The sequence below is a fragment of the Prionailurus bengalensis genome, chromosome B3 (genome assembly GCF_016509475.1).
Source record: "Prionailurus bengalensis isolate Pbe53 chromosome B3, Fcat_Pben_1.1_paternal_pri, whole genome shotgun sequence".
Classification (NCBI taxonomy): Eukaryota; Metazoa; Chordata; class Mammalia; order Carnivora; family Felidae; genus Prionailurus; species Prionailurus bengalensis.
In genome coordinates this window covers 68499309-68514444 of record NC_057355.1, presented here as the reverse complement: position 1 = coordinate 68514444, position 15136 = coordinate 68499309, and the positions used below count along the sequence as shown (strand labels likewise).

The window sequence follows — 15136 nt, the reverse complement described above, 5'->3', positions numbered from 1 at the left end:
GCAGAGGTCAGCTGACCTGGGAGCCTTGGAAACCCAGTCTGTCATTCAGACAACAGGGGAGGGCTAAGAACCCATCTGAGGGCAACTGGGACAAACACAGGCACAGTGACCTTATCTCCTCCTGTTTTGCCTACGCTTCCTTCCTTGGGGCCTCAAAACATCTTGTAGCCATTTTTCCTTCCTTCTGTCCAATCTCAGAAAAAGAGGTATCCTTTGGTTTTTCTAAGAGAGTTAAAACTGAAATGAAAAGTAACTACATGCCCACAAAACACAAGATTCATAGGGTAAGCCCTCCCAGCTCTGTACGGCTCTAGAACGCGAGGGAACTATCTTTTGGAATCAGGTGGCGAGGGTGCTGCTGAAATCATGCTATGAGATGTGGCAAAACTGCCTGCTGATGCTCTCTAGAAAAAAATGCCTCTTGCTATGAAAAAACATGCCAATACCTTTCTTGGTTTTTATAAGTGATAGTAACAGACTCCTGTGTTAACGAAGGCAGTCAAGCTGTTTCTATTAGATAAGTCACTGGCATTTAGACTTAATGTGCACTCATTAAAATTAAAACCAAGAATGATCTTTCTCCTCAGTGCTTTCTCACTGCTATCTCCCTTTTATAGACCAGGAAATTGAGGCCAATGATATCAAAGCCTGAAACTGTTGTCTTCTTTACAGTGAAGAGTTGTAAAAGGCATGGAAACAACCTCACCAGTGAACTGCATCCTACCAGCCTTCCACTGAATTGCCTTTCTGGCTTGGGAGGACTCAGATGGTTGAAAATTGCACATCTTTTCAGAAACAGACAGGGGAGCGTGCCTGCGTCTGTAGCTCTAAACTTTAAAAGCGGAGTGTCGCTGACCGACCTATTCTGTGCTCACGGAGAGATGTCTTGCGACCTGGATTACATACTCTGCTGCCTGATGAATGCGTGGGGTCAGTCTGAGCCCCCGAAGCACCCACAGAGCCCAGCTCTGTGCCTGGCATGTGTTAGAAACCCAGTATTTGCTGAATAAGACACAGTAACTCAAAGCCCAAGACCTCAGTCATCATGCACTGCTTGCTCCACTTCTAGATTTTTGTGGAAGCCTAGAGTCTCAGTCCTACCACGTGTAAAATGGGGATAATACTACCAGCCCCACTTACGTCACAGCACTAGTGTTAAGATCAAATGAGATCGTGTTGTGAGTTTGTTCTAGCAAGGACGTAAATTGTTTTTATAATGATCTAAAGAAAAAAGCTTCACCCACCAAGGCTTGCATACACATTTATTAAGATGTAGGCAAGTGAAATGTGTCCGCTCCTCCTCTTGAGTACAACCTTCTTTATTGATGTGTAACAATGCCCAAGGGCTGGGTGAACTACATAATCAAAATCAAATGCCAGCTTTCTACAGACTTGGCCAAAACAGCACAGCCCAAAACACCATTTTAAATTTCAAGAAATCTGAGGACATTTCATTCATAGTCTTGCTTTTTACTGTTGTTGATATATACACCTTAATTTCAATTGCCCGTTGCAGATCCACATTTAAAAAGAAAAGAGCTCTTATTCTAATTTGGTAGAAAGCAGAGCTATCGGTGTGAAGGACAATGCAATATCAAAATACAGCTGCTTTTCATCCATACTAGTCTAAATTAGAAACATGCTGCCATTCACAGGGGCTCTAATAACACGTGCACGTAAGCAGTACTGAGGCCTACGGGCCGTGTGGGTTTCTACCCAGCATCTCACCCTACTCTGGGTCCTCATCCTCATCTGAAAAATGGGGGACCGACTTCTTTGCGACAACGTTGTCCAGTCTCTGTCCTTGTAGATATGGATTGATACTCTGGAAAAAAAAAAAAAGTTTGGTATTATACCTGAACATCAGACACAGACATCTCACAAAAGAAAAGACATGAGTGAGAATTGTGTCTGGCCTATTGGGTTAAAAACAAGGTAACAGTGGTACCTACCACCTACCACATGATTATTTCAGTGCATCTTCAAAATCTCAGTGGCCTGAGAAACACTGTTTGACTGACAGATGTCTTTAATTGTGTCTTGCACACAACCGAAGAGTTCTTTGGCACAAAGCTTTGGAGTGAATCAGCTAACAAGTTCTCACTACGACTTAGATACCAAGCCCCATATGAAATAAAATTATTGTTCTATGGCCTTATTTAGTGGAAGAGAGAATGTGAAATGCATTAAAGTATATTTTATAAGAATGTTCTAAAGAAGGCAACAGATCAAGTAGGAATTAGTGTCTGTAGACTGGTCATAGGACATCCTGTTGCTGTGTTGATTTTTACATGCTACCTAATTCTTCCATTCTACCTAAAGAGGATTCATCAGTGACCCTAGCAATCATTTCCACCTTCAAGTTCAAAAGCTAAAGAAAAGAAGTAAGCTCTGCACAAGGTGCCTTTACTTTGGACTCAAGACTTTGAAATCTCTCATCTGTTGCTATTCTGAATGAGTCAAGGTTTTTCCATTCCTTCTTTAATACATATCCACTTTTTGAGGTTTGGATTTGAACTAGTAATTGGAGCTTTATAACATAGTATTTACCGAGCAGAAAAAATTTCGGAAGGTATTTGTTTATTGAAGTCCCCTTCCAATAACTGGACAAAAATATAAGCAAGAGGCTGTAGTTACAAATGATCATCCATCCCAAGTCCCCATGGATGAATGGAGGCAGTTCACAGGTAGGTCTCTCTAGACAAGGGGACATTGTCTGCCTTGGCTCTTTTGAAGGGTGATCAGGTCATTCTCCGAAAGAGATTTTGTAAAAGTCCTTCCACATTCTGACAGCTAAATGCATGAATCACGAAAGGCCCAACTCATCCAGCAAAAATGCATTACAAACTGAGAATTACAAAGTGTGCAACGTCCTCATATCTGAAAAGTGACACGTCACAAAAACATAGTACTTTGCTGGGAAGGCATCTTTAACATGTTTAAAATAACTAAAATGCTTTCTACATCAGAGATTGTCAACGAGAATGGCCTGGCCGACTCCAGAGAGTCATATTAAAATTTCCGGGTAGGTGACACAAGCGTGCACTGAAAAAGTGTACTCAATATCATAAATATCTTTATTGTTTTTTAGTAACAATATTTACCTGAAAATTCTAAGACATTAAAAAAGGATATGAGATTTCCATATTTATCAAATATGGGAATAAAAGGTTGACAAACTCTTTAAGATAAATAGTAGATCTCAGATATTAACAAGATCCATCTTAATGGTTAAAGTTTGCAAAGGGGAGTTGACTTTCTACTCATGAAGCAGGTGGAATTCAATTAGATTTAAGCAAATAAAGTTACATAAAACTACCTGGGGGTCTGTTGTAACTTTGGGGAGAATCCCTCTGGGTAAAGGGACTTTCAAAGGAGCAAGTCCTTCCACCTAGACCCAGAAAATGGCAAATACTGGGGGGTGGGGGTCGGGGGGGAGTAAATTAGTGAGGAAGCAAAAGGAGCAATCACTTGAACTTTTTTGATAAATGTTAATCAGTATTGAATCCTGTACTTAAAAGGAATAATAATAATGATACTTGATTTTAAGTATCCTCTGAAGAACTCAAGGCACTTACGTATCTATCTCCTCTCCTGGGTGAGAGGGACTGGCTAGGTTACAGAGAGAACATTTTTTTTCCCCATTTCATAACTGGAAGAACCATTGGGAGCCTTGGAAACCCACAGCAGATACTGAGCTTCACTGGAGAAAGCCTTGGTGATGGGTGCACTTGAGCAGGTGATTAAACTCTTCAATCAATGGGAGCATCGCATGAGGCCTGATGGCAGGGGAAGCAAGTTCTGTGTCCCCCTGAGTCCCCAGGGGGCCAGGATTTATGACATGACCATGGGTTTTTGTAGATGTCTGAGAACAGGAAGAATTTGATACGACTGGGTCAAAATGACCCTTATTTTCATAAATTCTAGGCCTTTCCTATGTGGAGAGGAAGTTGAGACCAAAGTACAATCCTTTATAACATGTGTCCTAGCCAGAATTCTGAGTTTTGGTAATCACTGGTCTCATGGAAAAATGACCTAAATCCTGACCCACAGTCACTAGCCGAGTCAGGGCACAAGGAACGGTGAGCCAGGAAGTAGAGACAATTAAAGCTTCATGCTAAGTTTTTCATTTTGGGTCGGCCATTGGTCTTATTTGGAAATGTTCTTGTTGTGCCATGGGGAGATACTCGAGCCATCTTACCGGTAAATTATGTGTATTCTGAGGTCCTGAAATAGAATTTCTTGATGTTCTCTCAAGACCACATTACACCCTTCAGACCCTTCCTGTCACCATTTGCCAATGGAAACTGTAATCACCCAAGAAAAACCCCTAATAACCCTGCTAACCCTCCCAAGGAGGATCAGTTTCCAGACAACTTTGCTTCTCAAAACTGGCCACGTGTCAGGCAGCAGAGGGGCTTGGAACTTTCTGTTGCGGGGGCCCGTGAATTAATGCCGTGTCCAGAAGATCTATGCCTTCTCAAGCACTCGGACTGGATTTGGCAGAACTGTGCAGAATGGCCACAACTACCACTGCCCAGGTTCCCAAACTTTGCCGAGATCCAGGCACTTGCTGTTTTTAAGAAATAGTGGCCTTGAGTATATGGTTTGGTTTGTACATTTAACTAATGTGGTTACTACATGGCACTTTGCTATATAATAACAGGACTTTAACTTTTTCCTGCACCTGGTCAGAGGAGAGGAGGGGGTTGCCAGGCACTTCTATCCACTAGAGCACCAGTGGATTGTCAGAATAGTCACTGATCACTTATTCAGTCTCGCTGCCATTAAATACATTGGAAATCCAAAGCAGACTTGACATTCAGCTTTACAAGAGGCAACACCGTAGTGGCTCAACGCACAACACCCAGACCAACCTCCCACCACAGGCAGCCCTGAGATGGTAAATGAGGAAGCCGGCAGCAAATTCACCGGTCGGCAAACAAATGTAACAGATGAAGAGCGTTTCACATCAATTTGTGCCAAGGCTGGAGAAGGGGGCTGGGCTAGGTGAAGAAAAGCTATGTAGGAGGAATGAGGTTTATCTCATCCTTTGCCCTACATTCCTTCAAAATTATTGCCTGGAGCTTGCAGTTCAGCAAGCACGTCCTTGTTCCTGTCTTTTGTGTTTATAGAATCAGTGCAGATGTGTGCACAGCTGCCCCCAGCGGCCCAGAGCCCCTCTAAGGAAAGACACCCTCACGTGCTCCCCGAATTCCCACACCCACAGGAGGGACGCTACACCCATTTCGCGAATGCAGTGGAGGTGGTGGGATCACCATGCAACAGCCCTCCACTCAAAACCATGTGCCGAGTCGTGGGGAGGCCACCCCAGAAACCAAGAGCGTGGCCCTCGTTCCACGGGACCCGAGTTCCGCCCTCCCAGGATGGCTCATGAAAGGCCTCTGCTACTTTCCGACAACTGAGGGGTCACACTCAGAAAGCTCCAGGCATCCCACCAGCAGCTCAGCCAGCCACACGTTACCCTCCGCTTTCGTGTCTGTCCTCCCTTCATCTTCTCGTAAAGGAGTTTCTTGTTCTAGAATGGGGAGAAAAGAAAACACGAACACAGAAGTTATGGATCAAATTTGGTGAACGTCTATTTTAGAAGCGATACTTGGTGTGTCCCCCTGGATATTTGCACACACATATTTTGGAAACAAAGTTAGATGAAAGGAATGTCGCGTCAGAAAGATAGACCACAAGAGAAAGACTGGTGGTTGTGTAGCTTTTAATAAAGTTCTCTGCAATGCCCCGAGGCACACCAGTGTCACCAACAATCATATAAACAGGAAAATACGACATTCTAAAACACAAGAGGCACTGGAAACTCAGCTCCTCACTTTGAACAGCCTTTGTTTAAAACAAACAGTTTTATCTCATTTTACTTTTGTATCCAACTCCCTTTTTATGAGCTGTACACATAAACTGTTCTCTAGAGGAGTGTCTGACTATTAATAACAATCCTCTATGTAAATAAATGAGACATCCTGACTTCTGTAACCTTTCCTCCTGTGGCTTAAGTCAGTGCCCCCAGTCAAGACAATCGGAAAACCATTTGGTCTATAACATTTTTAATAGAGTGAACCTTTTAAAAACTGCCAAAAAACTTCTTGGCAGAAGGAAAGCTATGTTGGGGGAAGAAAAAAAAAACGGGCTCTGTTACCACAGTTTGTATAAGTGTTTCCACATATTGCTGTATTTCAAGCACATAGTGGATTTAAATGAGCTCTAGAATATCAGACACAAGTTCCACAGGTTTCCCTACTGAGATTATAAAAGACAGAACACTTAATCTGAAGGCAAAATGGGAGAAGGGGTATTGGGGGGACTTACTTGTGTTTTTTTTTTATCCAAAGGGAAATAATGCATGAAAGAGATGATTGCATCTTACTCTAAATAAAATATACTGCCATTGATTTTTTTTTAAAGAGATGACAGAGTTCTGTTAGGGACCAAGTTTATACAACACTTGTATCCTCTGAACTGTTTTGGATATAGAGATTTTTTTTTTTAATGGTACATTTGGAAATACAAAGGACAGATGCCAAGAATGAGCTTCATCATTTTCATGTTCATTAAAATCTACCCCACCCGCAATTTACAATGTGGATCTCTTGCCCAACCTCGACTATGCAGGGAGGCTGCACCAGGGAATGAAGGATCTAGAGTACCCAATAGGCCAATACTGGCCACAGCCTCGGTCTCCTGCTCACTTGGGAAAATGGTCAATCTAATATTAGAAGGGAGAAAAGGCAGATGTGCAGATCACAGTCTCAAAGAACAAGCACATCGCCGGGAGGCTCATTCTTATCCTCTGGAGTTGCATTTCTGTGGACGTAACAACTCCTGTTGTGCAGAGAACATCTGGGAGTTTGCACCAAGGCTGGGGAAGGGCTCTGGGGGCTGGGAGGTCAGGACAGAGGCTCTTCATGTGCACCATCAGGTTCATCTGCCTGTGTGGGCAGGAGCGCAGGGGGCCCAGAGCTGGAACGAGGGGGTGGGGCAGCTGGTCAACCGTGGGTGGCAAACTTCCACTGCACCACCCGGGGGGTCAAGGCAGCATCGATTCAGTTCAACTCCTTCAGAAGGTTGTGGGGCATGGGAATGCACGCTGGTGCAGCCACTCTGGAAAACAGTATGGAGGTTCCTCAAAAAACTAAAAATAGAACTACTCTACCACCCAGCAATTGCACTACTAAGCATTTATCCATGGGATACAGGTGTGCTGTTTTGAAGGGACACATGCACCCCCTTGTTTATAGCAGCACTATCAACAAGAGCCAAAGTATGTTAAGAGCCCCAATGTCCACTGATGGATGAATGGATAAAGCAGATGTGGATAAAGCAGATGGATGAATGGATAAAGCACAATGGAGTATTACTCAGCAATCAAAAAGAATGAAATCTTACCATTTGCAACTATGTGGATGGAACTGGAGGGTATTATGCTAAGTGAAATTAGTCAGAGAAAGACAAACATCATATGACTTCACTCATATGAGGACTTTAAGACAAAGAACAGATGAACAGAAGGGAAGGGAAACAAAAATAATATAAAAACAGGGAGGGGGACAAAACAGAAGAGACCCTTAAATATGGAGAACAGAGGGTTACTGGAGTGGTTGTGGAAGGGGGGATGGGCTAAATGGGTAAGGGGCACTAAGGAATCTCCTCCTGAAATCATTGTTGCACTTTATGCTAACTAATTTGGATGTAAATTTTAAAAAATAAAAAAATAAAACAAGTTATATAAAAAAAGAGAAGGTTGTGGGGCAGATTATACAAATAAGAACCTTCATTCGAAAAGAAATGCCAAAGGTCTACCAAGTTGTCCTCCCAGAGACAGTCCCTGGGTTTCCCTAAGAGCCAGGGTTAGGATTAGCCGGATGAGAGTTTCCCATCCCTGCATGAAAGTGGCTGGGGCATTCCCGACTAGCCCTGCTATTACTGTATGGATGTGAGGCAAGGGCTGCAGGTACAGTGCGGGGGGAAAAGAAGTATACAAAAAGAATGAGAAGAAAACAGCCCCCCTCTCCTGATACCCATTCCTTGTAGACAGGGTAGGGATGGGGGAGCGGTGAGCCTGTTTTCCATGTGAGTAGCAGGTTTGAGTTCACAAAAAGGGCTTTCTATTGTGCCATCAAGATTTTGGACAACTGCCCAGATCTTGGTTTCAAATTCCATTCCTAAATGGAACCAGGGAATGGAGAATGTCTGAATCCAGGGCTAGGGCAGGGAAAGTTTAAGGATCAATGGAGTTGAAACATCTAATTGTCCCATAAAGTAAGAACGTGCTCAAGAAGTGATGAGATGTGTCAAAGGGAAAGAGAAGCCAACTTGGAGACTCCTGCTGGCTATATCTAGGACAGAGTGAATGCCAAAATAAATAATAGGAATTAACCAATCCATACTGATAATAAATAAACAGATTTTTAAATAAATAAATGAATAAAAGGGGGGACTGTTGTTTAGAGTCAAATGGCAACCAGTAAATGCAGAATGAGTAATAGAGTTTAAAAATCACTGTTTTACAAGTACGATGGTTATGACTGATTTTAGTGAGTATCATCGATGAAGACTAAGATTGTTGGTTGAAAGTTTAATGGGGACCAAACATACAGTTGCAACGTACCTCCCCACAGATGATTAATTTCAAAGGGGGGAAAAAAACAGTAATTTTACACTTGAGACAACCGGCAGGCATCACTTAGAACAAGTCACCAATTCTGGGACAGAGTGACATCATGTGCCTCCTGATGTGAAACACTAAGAGGAACGTATCAGAAAGGCAGAATTCAAACCTAATCACATGGAAACATGAGACGAACCCAAAGTGAAGAGGATTCGACTCTTCAGCTGTGTTGAGGTCCTGAAACACAAGGAAAGGCAGAGAAAGTCCTTGCTTCTCGTTCCTCTCATGGAGTCGGCTCTGGCCATGATCAGCTGGTTCCATGGGAGAAAGAGACCCTAATCACCCAGCGGGCTGAGGAAAAGATATGAACAGTGCTTGGAAAGGAGAAATAGTTGCTTTTCAAGAAAACATTTTCCTAAGCAGCAGTCAGCAATTACTGTGTGAAGGAAGGGGTGACTGACACCCACAAGAGCCAGCCTTTGGGTATAGCCACTCCACACTGGGGGCACACACACCATCCAAAAGATAGCCAGTCCTAGACAGGACTTGATGGGACCACAGTACAGGACACATGATGAGCCATGAGCCATGAAAAGATAAGAAATCTACCAGTTTTTAAAGAACTCCTGAAGTCAGAAGATCTAGTTCAAATCCTACCTCTGCTGATAATCAGCTCTGTGGTGTTGAGCAGGCTACTCACACCCCCTAAGCCTGTTTTTTCTCGTCTGTAAAATGGGCGTGTTTGGGATGGGCAGATTGAGTGAGATAATTCATGTATTTAGCACAGTGTCTGGCACACAGTACATGCTTAATAAATATTACTATTTACTATCATATAATAAAATACAATTAATATTATTCTCAATCTCCATTCCCATCACCCAACACAGGGCCTGGAAGGCATGTGATGTGCATTTAAAAAATCTGTCTTGATGCATTAACAAAGAGAAAGTAATGCAGGAAACGAGACAGACGCTGATATTTCTAATATATGAATCATTGCTAAAGACCCAGCTGAGCTCCAGCCAATGTCAAAGACAGGCAAACATTATTAGCATATAAGGAATCGTGGTCTTGTGTGCACTGTTCTTGTTTAAGATAATTACGTTGTTAACTTAAAATCTGGTTGAGCTTAGGACAAGCTTGAGACCGTCATTCCATCCCCCTTGGATACGGGAAGACTACTGTACTCGATTCCCACTACCATGTGAAGTTCAAGCAAATCATGTTCACTGCCAGGTGGTACTGAGAAAATAAATGAGAGAAACTTAGGTTTAAATAAACATAATTACTGATGATAAAAGGCATGTAAACATTGTTTCTGGTCATTGATCTGTAATAGTAATCTATCCAGGCTTTCAAGAAGAGGCAAGGAAAGTTGGCAGGAGAGAAGTTTCCATCTCTCCTGCTTCCTCAAAAGGGCTCTCTGCCCTCACTCACACTTTTCCCAGTCTCACTCTTGCTTCCTTTTGCTCATCTCCAACCTACCCGTTCTTCAGGGGCCCTTCTCACCTTAGACTTCAGTGTTGCCTTCAACTTCCTCGCTGGCAATTGTACAATTGGCTGTGCAAGCCCTCCATCTTAGATATTCCTTATCTGCCCTTATCTTCCCTCTTTGCCAGTAATTGTACCTCCTAGCGATCACAGCATAGCTAGAACATGAAGCCAGACCGTGCTACGTTGGGTTTGTTGTGTTTTGACATTTCTTCTCAACCACAAGGTGGTAAGTTCATTGAAGACCAGCACCATGTCTCAGAGACTGTTATAGATCAAGCACCTAGCGCAGCATCTGGAACGAAGCAGGCTTAGCATCTTCCACTTGTTCTTTGCTGAAACTGGCCCTTGCTTCTGTGGATTTGCCCGTCTCCTGCGGATTCCTTCCTGGGGCTCCTCTGTTATCTCCTGCTCTTCTCCACCTTCTCTGCTCCCCTCTTTTCCTCCTACCTCCCTCTCTTCTTTATTCCTTTCTTTAAAAATTTCCATCAGAAGAAAAGTTCATGCCATCCATTTCACATAAACCTGACATAGCTCTTCCATCCTCCTCCTACTATATTTATGCCATATACCAGTTCTAATTGGCTCCCCATCTGCCTTCGAAATGTCTTAGATTCTAATCACATTGACGAGGTTCACTCAAATTTACTATGTTCATGGCCTCCATAACTGGAATTACTTCCTACACTTTTTTATTTCCTTTAATCTACTCTTCTCTCTTTCATCCTTCCATATGGCACCAGAAATAATTTCTTTTATAGAAGACTTTCATGATTTCAGTCTCCTATTCAAGAACCTATAGATGTCTACCTCTGTAATTTGACATGTTTCAATTCTACTAGTAGGCTTCAGAATGGCTCCGCGAACCATCTCTCCCTAACCAAACTGTTTGTAAAAAAGAAGAGAAATAGAATTATTGCATGTTGGAGGGGCGCCTGGGTGGCTCAGTCGGTTAAGTGTCTCACTTTGGCCCAGGTCATGATCTTGTGGTTTGTAGGTTCGAGCCCCACACCAGGCTCTGTGCTCAGAGCCTGGAGCCTGCTTCGGATTCTGTGTCTCCCATTCTCTTTGCCCCTCTCCCACTCATTCTCTCTCTCTCTCAAAAATAAACATTAAAATTTTTTAAAAGAATTATTGCATATTGGAGAAAGCAAAATTGCTTTGTTGTTTTAAGATGGGAAAGTGTATATGGTGAGGGTAGGTTGAAGCAACTGAATGCAATATTAAAGCAAGATAATGGAGAAATGAAAGTGGTAATTAATGAGGAGAGGCACCTTTCTCTAAAACAGTGCAAGGAAGGGAAGGAGGTTACTCCTAAGACTAAGATAGTCCCAGTAATGAAGGAATCAAGGTCAGCTGCCAGCAATGAGCTGAGCAGGGACAAGTAGCTCTAGAAGTGCTTAGGCAGGAATATCTGCTCATTCACTCGTTCCACAGATGTACTGACCACCTGCTTATCCACGAATTAACACTCCTTAGGATTTTTCCACTTTTCTCAGCATCTGATTACACGGGCCCAACCACAGGAACATAGCTCCATTCCCATTCAACTGTGATCCTGTTTGACCCATTGTTCCAGCCTGTTGGGATCTTCTCGAATCCCGACTCTGTCATTCAGTGCTCTACCTTCCAACTTTGTATCATCATTTGAGAATCTGGTAAGTACCTGTTCAGTATTTTTTATTCAAAATATTTTATTACAATTTCATATTTAATATGTGGAATGGGGTAGTACTAAGACATGCAGGACACCATGTGGAGTCTCCCTCCCTATGGACATGGATGGACTCTTCAACAAGCTCCCTCCTGGTGATGTTCTCTTGCCAAGGCTGTATCTCTCCACCTCTTTCAACAGGAGATCATGAAAGATCTCATCAAGTACTTTGCCGAAGTCCAAATACACCACGTTCACTTCATTTCCCTCATCAAGCTGGCAAAGTCAATGAATAACGCTGGCAAATAGATCGACAAAACTTGTTTTTAACAAACATATGCCAAATGGTGATGATTTCTCCTTCCAAATGCTTACAATTTTCTTAACGGACAGTTATAGATTCTTGCCGGGTACTGACAGCAAGTTCACTGGTATACATTTTGGAATTTTCCTTCTCTTTCCATAGAGCAGAATTACATTGTCTGTGTCTAAGCTTCTGGCATCATTTTTCCTTGGTTCTGCAGAGATCATCTCCCTCAGTCTAGAGATAATTGGCAATTTTTTTTTTACCAAAAAAACCCACAACCCATATACTTCCTATATGTGCTTTGTGAAACACTGACAAGACTTACACAGGCTGTGGAGGAGACCAGAGTAGAAGCCTTTGGAGACTACAGCTGATGAGCAGGTTAGAGATCACTGACTTGGGATGGGTTGGTATATCGCGTCCTAGACATGCATGTGGTTTGGTAATTAACTAACATGCCTCTCAACCAGAAATTTCTGAAAAAAATCACCTTCTAAACATTTTTTCTTCTCTCACCCCACCCTATTGCTCATCTCTGCCATCAGTACCAGAGTGTAACATCTACTAGTCATTAAGATCTGACTTACCCACTTGCCCAAGCCTGGATAGTCATGTTCTGGATCAAAGAGGTGCTGGTGCAGCTGGAATTCTCGACTGAACTCTGCTGTGTCCGGGGTGTTTTCCAGACATCCATCATCTACTGCAAACAGCAAAAGGCTTTTGAGGAATGGCCAAGGTATCTGTTGTGGTTCTAAGAGTTAACTTATTAAAAACAACTAGATATCCACAGGCCAGAATCTATCCACATCAGTCACTCTAAGTCACTTTCCCACTGGATTTGCTCATCCTGAACTCTCACTCCTCTGCCCACCTGTGGCAGAGACTGGTTGGCAGTTCACCAAACCCACTTTTCTTTCCCCCTCGGCACCCAGCTAATTTCCCAGTCTTGCCCTGCCTGCAGTCAGGTCGAGTCATATGCCCAAGTTCGTGCCAGTGGAATGTGGGCAGAAGTGATGTATTCCACTTCCAGGACTGGCCCATAAAAACCTCCTGGATGCTCCCCTCTCCCTCCCACCCCCCACTCCCATCTGTTGTTCTGCTTGCTACCTGCTGCCGACCAGGGTAACTGTGGGTGTCAAGTGTAAAGATGAAAGATGGCAGTCTGGGTTGCTGAACCATCTACCTCTGCCATACCCTCACCCACCTCTGGCAGGATTTCACATGAGTGAGAAAGAAACTTCTATTGTGTTACCACCATGATTTTCTATCTGTTATGAGAGCAAATATTTCCTTAACTAGTATACTTCCATTCCACATGCGTCACTGTGTTTTCTCTTGCGTGAGCTCTTTAGAAACAATTTCGGCTTCTTGGAGAAAGCACATTATATAAGAACAACAATCACCAGACAGTATTGGTGTGTGTTATAGTGGTGATGGGGTAAGTCTGGAGTCAGACAGACCAAGAGCTCAGGGTTCCCATCCTGGCTCATAACTGACAGATGGTCTTACTTCCTTGGGAAGGTTACCTTTGTCTCTCTAAGCCCATCTGTTCATCTATAAGAGGGACAGAATCAAGGACTTGACTGAGTAGCTGTGAGGAACAGAGTTGATCACATGTAGAGCACCTGCTCTCGTTTCCTTGCCACCGTCTCTCTTTAAATGACAATTTATACTGTGACTGCTCTTTGAAATAAAGCATGTCTTTCAATCAAACCCAAGAAAGGTTATTCCACTTCACTGCTGCTTTTACCTAAGCCTTATCATTATGAGACATGATACTCTGAAAACAAGTCCTTTTTTTCCTGTCTCTAATGTGCTTTTATTTATTTTTTTTTTAAACTTTTTTTTTTTCAACGTTTATTTATTTTTGGGACAGAGAGAGACAGAGCATGAACGGGGGAGGGGCAGAGAGAGAGGGAGACACAGAATGGGAAACAGGCTCCAGGCTCTGAGCCATCAGCCCAGAGCCTGACGCGGGGCTCGAACTCACAGACCGCGAGATCGTGACCTGGCTGAAGTCGGATGCTTAACCGACTGCGCCACCCAGGCGCCCCTCTAATGTGCTTTTAGATAGCGGTTTAAAAGGATGGGGAGGTGGGGAGCAGAGGACGGATTGTGAGTTTTGTGCAGGGCTAGGGGGAGGAAAGAGAGTCCCTTTGCATCAAAGTCAGTGCTACAAGGGATCCACTACAACCAGCTAGATAGTTCAGTCTCACGAGACCGGTCTGAACGAAGCCTTCCAGCAGCTTGAAGCACCCACTGTCTCAGCAGCATGAAGCTCTCGTGTACAAGTCATTAGCATTCGAACAAATCCCTAACATGGCTCCCTACTTTTCACTGAACTATTTATCTAACTTCTTCATCTGCAGCAATTAACCTGTAGGAAAGGGATAGCCAGTCAAAAGAGTTCAGACAGTCTGCATATGGCAGCTTTACAACCATTTCATAATTGTTTCTTGAGTACTTAGGAGTGGGCCCAGACTGAGATCTAGAGATAAAGCCCTGCTCTGGGAATGGTGGTACCTCGGGGCCTGAAAGTGTGCCCTGGGATTCACATCCTATCCCTGGGGATGGCCTCTTCATGTTCTGCTGCTCTATCCTGGGTGGCTGGGCCATGAATCAGAGGAGAGCATGGCCTGGGAGAGGGAAGCCAAGGTTTTTTTTTTTTTTTTTTTTAATGTTTATTTATTTTTGAGAGAGAGACAGACAGAGTGTGAGCAGGGGAGGGGTGGAGAGAGAGGGAGACACAGAATCTGAAGCAGGCTCCAGGCTCTGAGCTGTTAGCACAGAGCCCGACGCGGGGCTCAAACCCACAAACCATAAGATCATGACCTGAGTGAAGTTAGATGCTTAACTGACTGAATCACCCAGGCGTCCCAGAAGCCAAGGTTTTATTCTTGGATTGCTCAACTGTGTGGTGTCACGATTCTCAGTGAAGCATAACTCAAGCAATTTCTTACAAATAATATCTAAATTTAGCTAGTGATTTCCTTTTTAGAATGAAAATAATGGTAGAACAAAGAACGAGAAATGTTAGCTTAGTGGA

General features: G+C 43.3%; 1 protein-coding gene and 1 long non-coding RNA gene across 4 annotated transcripts in view; one reads left to right on the top strand and one right to left on the bottom strand.

Annotated features, from left to right (window-relative positions):
* LOC122468826 overlaps window positions 1–1872 on the top strand; it is a 42202-nt gene extending 40330 nt beyond the window's left edge. For both annotated transcript variants that reach the window (XR_006293330.1, XR_006293329.1), the window contains exon 9: window positions 618–1872. This is a non-coding gene — a long non-coding RNA (uncharacterized LOC122468826). The remainder of the gene's footprint in view (window positions 1–617) is intronic.
* The window catches only part of LOC122468825 (neuroendocrine protein 7B2), a 59839-nt gene continuing 45951 nt past the window's right edge, over window positions 1249–15136 (bottom strand). The window contains exons 4-6 of one of the 2 annotated variants that reach the window (XM_043555722.1): window positions 12678–12790; window positions 5486–5539; window positions 1249–1825 (exon numbers count right to left, since the gene is read on the bottom strand). In XM_043555722.1, coding sequence (XP_043411657.1) covers window positions 1730–1825; window positions 5486–5539; window positions 12678–12790 — 263 coding nt within the window. In that variant the 3' untranslated portion in view covers window positions 1249–1729. The remainder of the gene's footprint in view (window positions 1826–5485; window positions 5540–12677; window positions 12791–15136) is intronic. The other variant, XM_043555723.1, reaches the window with a different exon arrangement.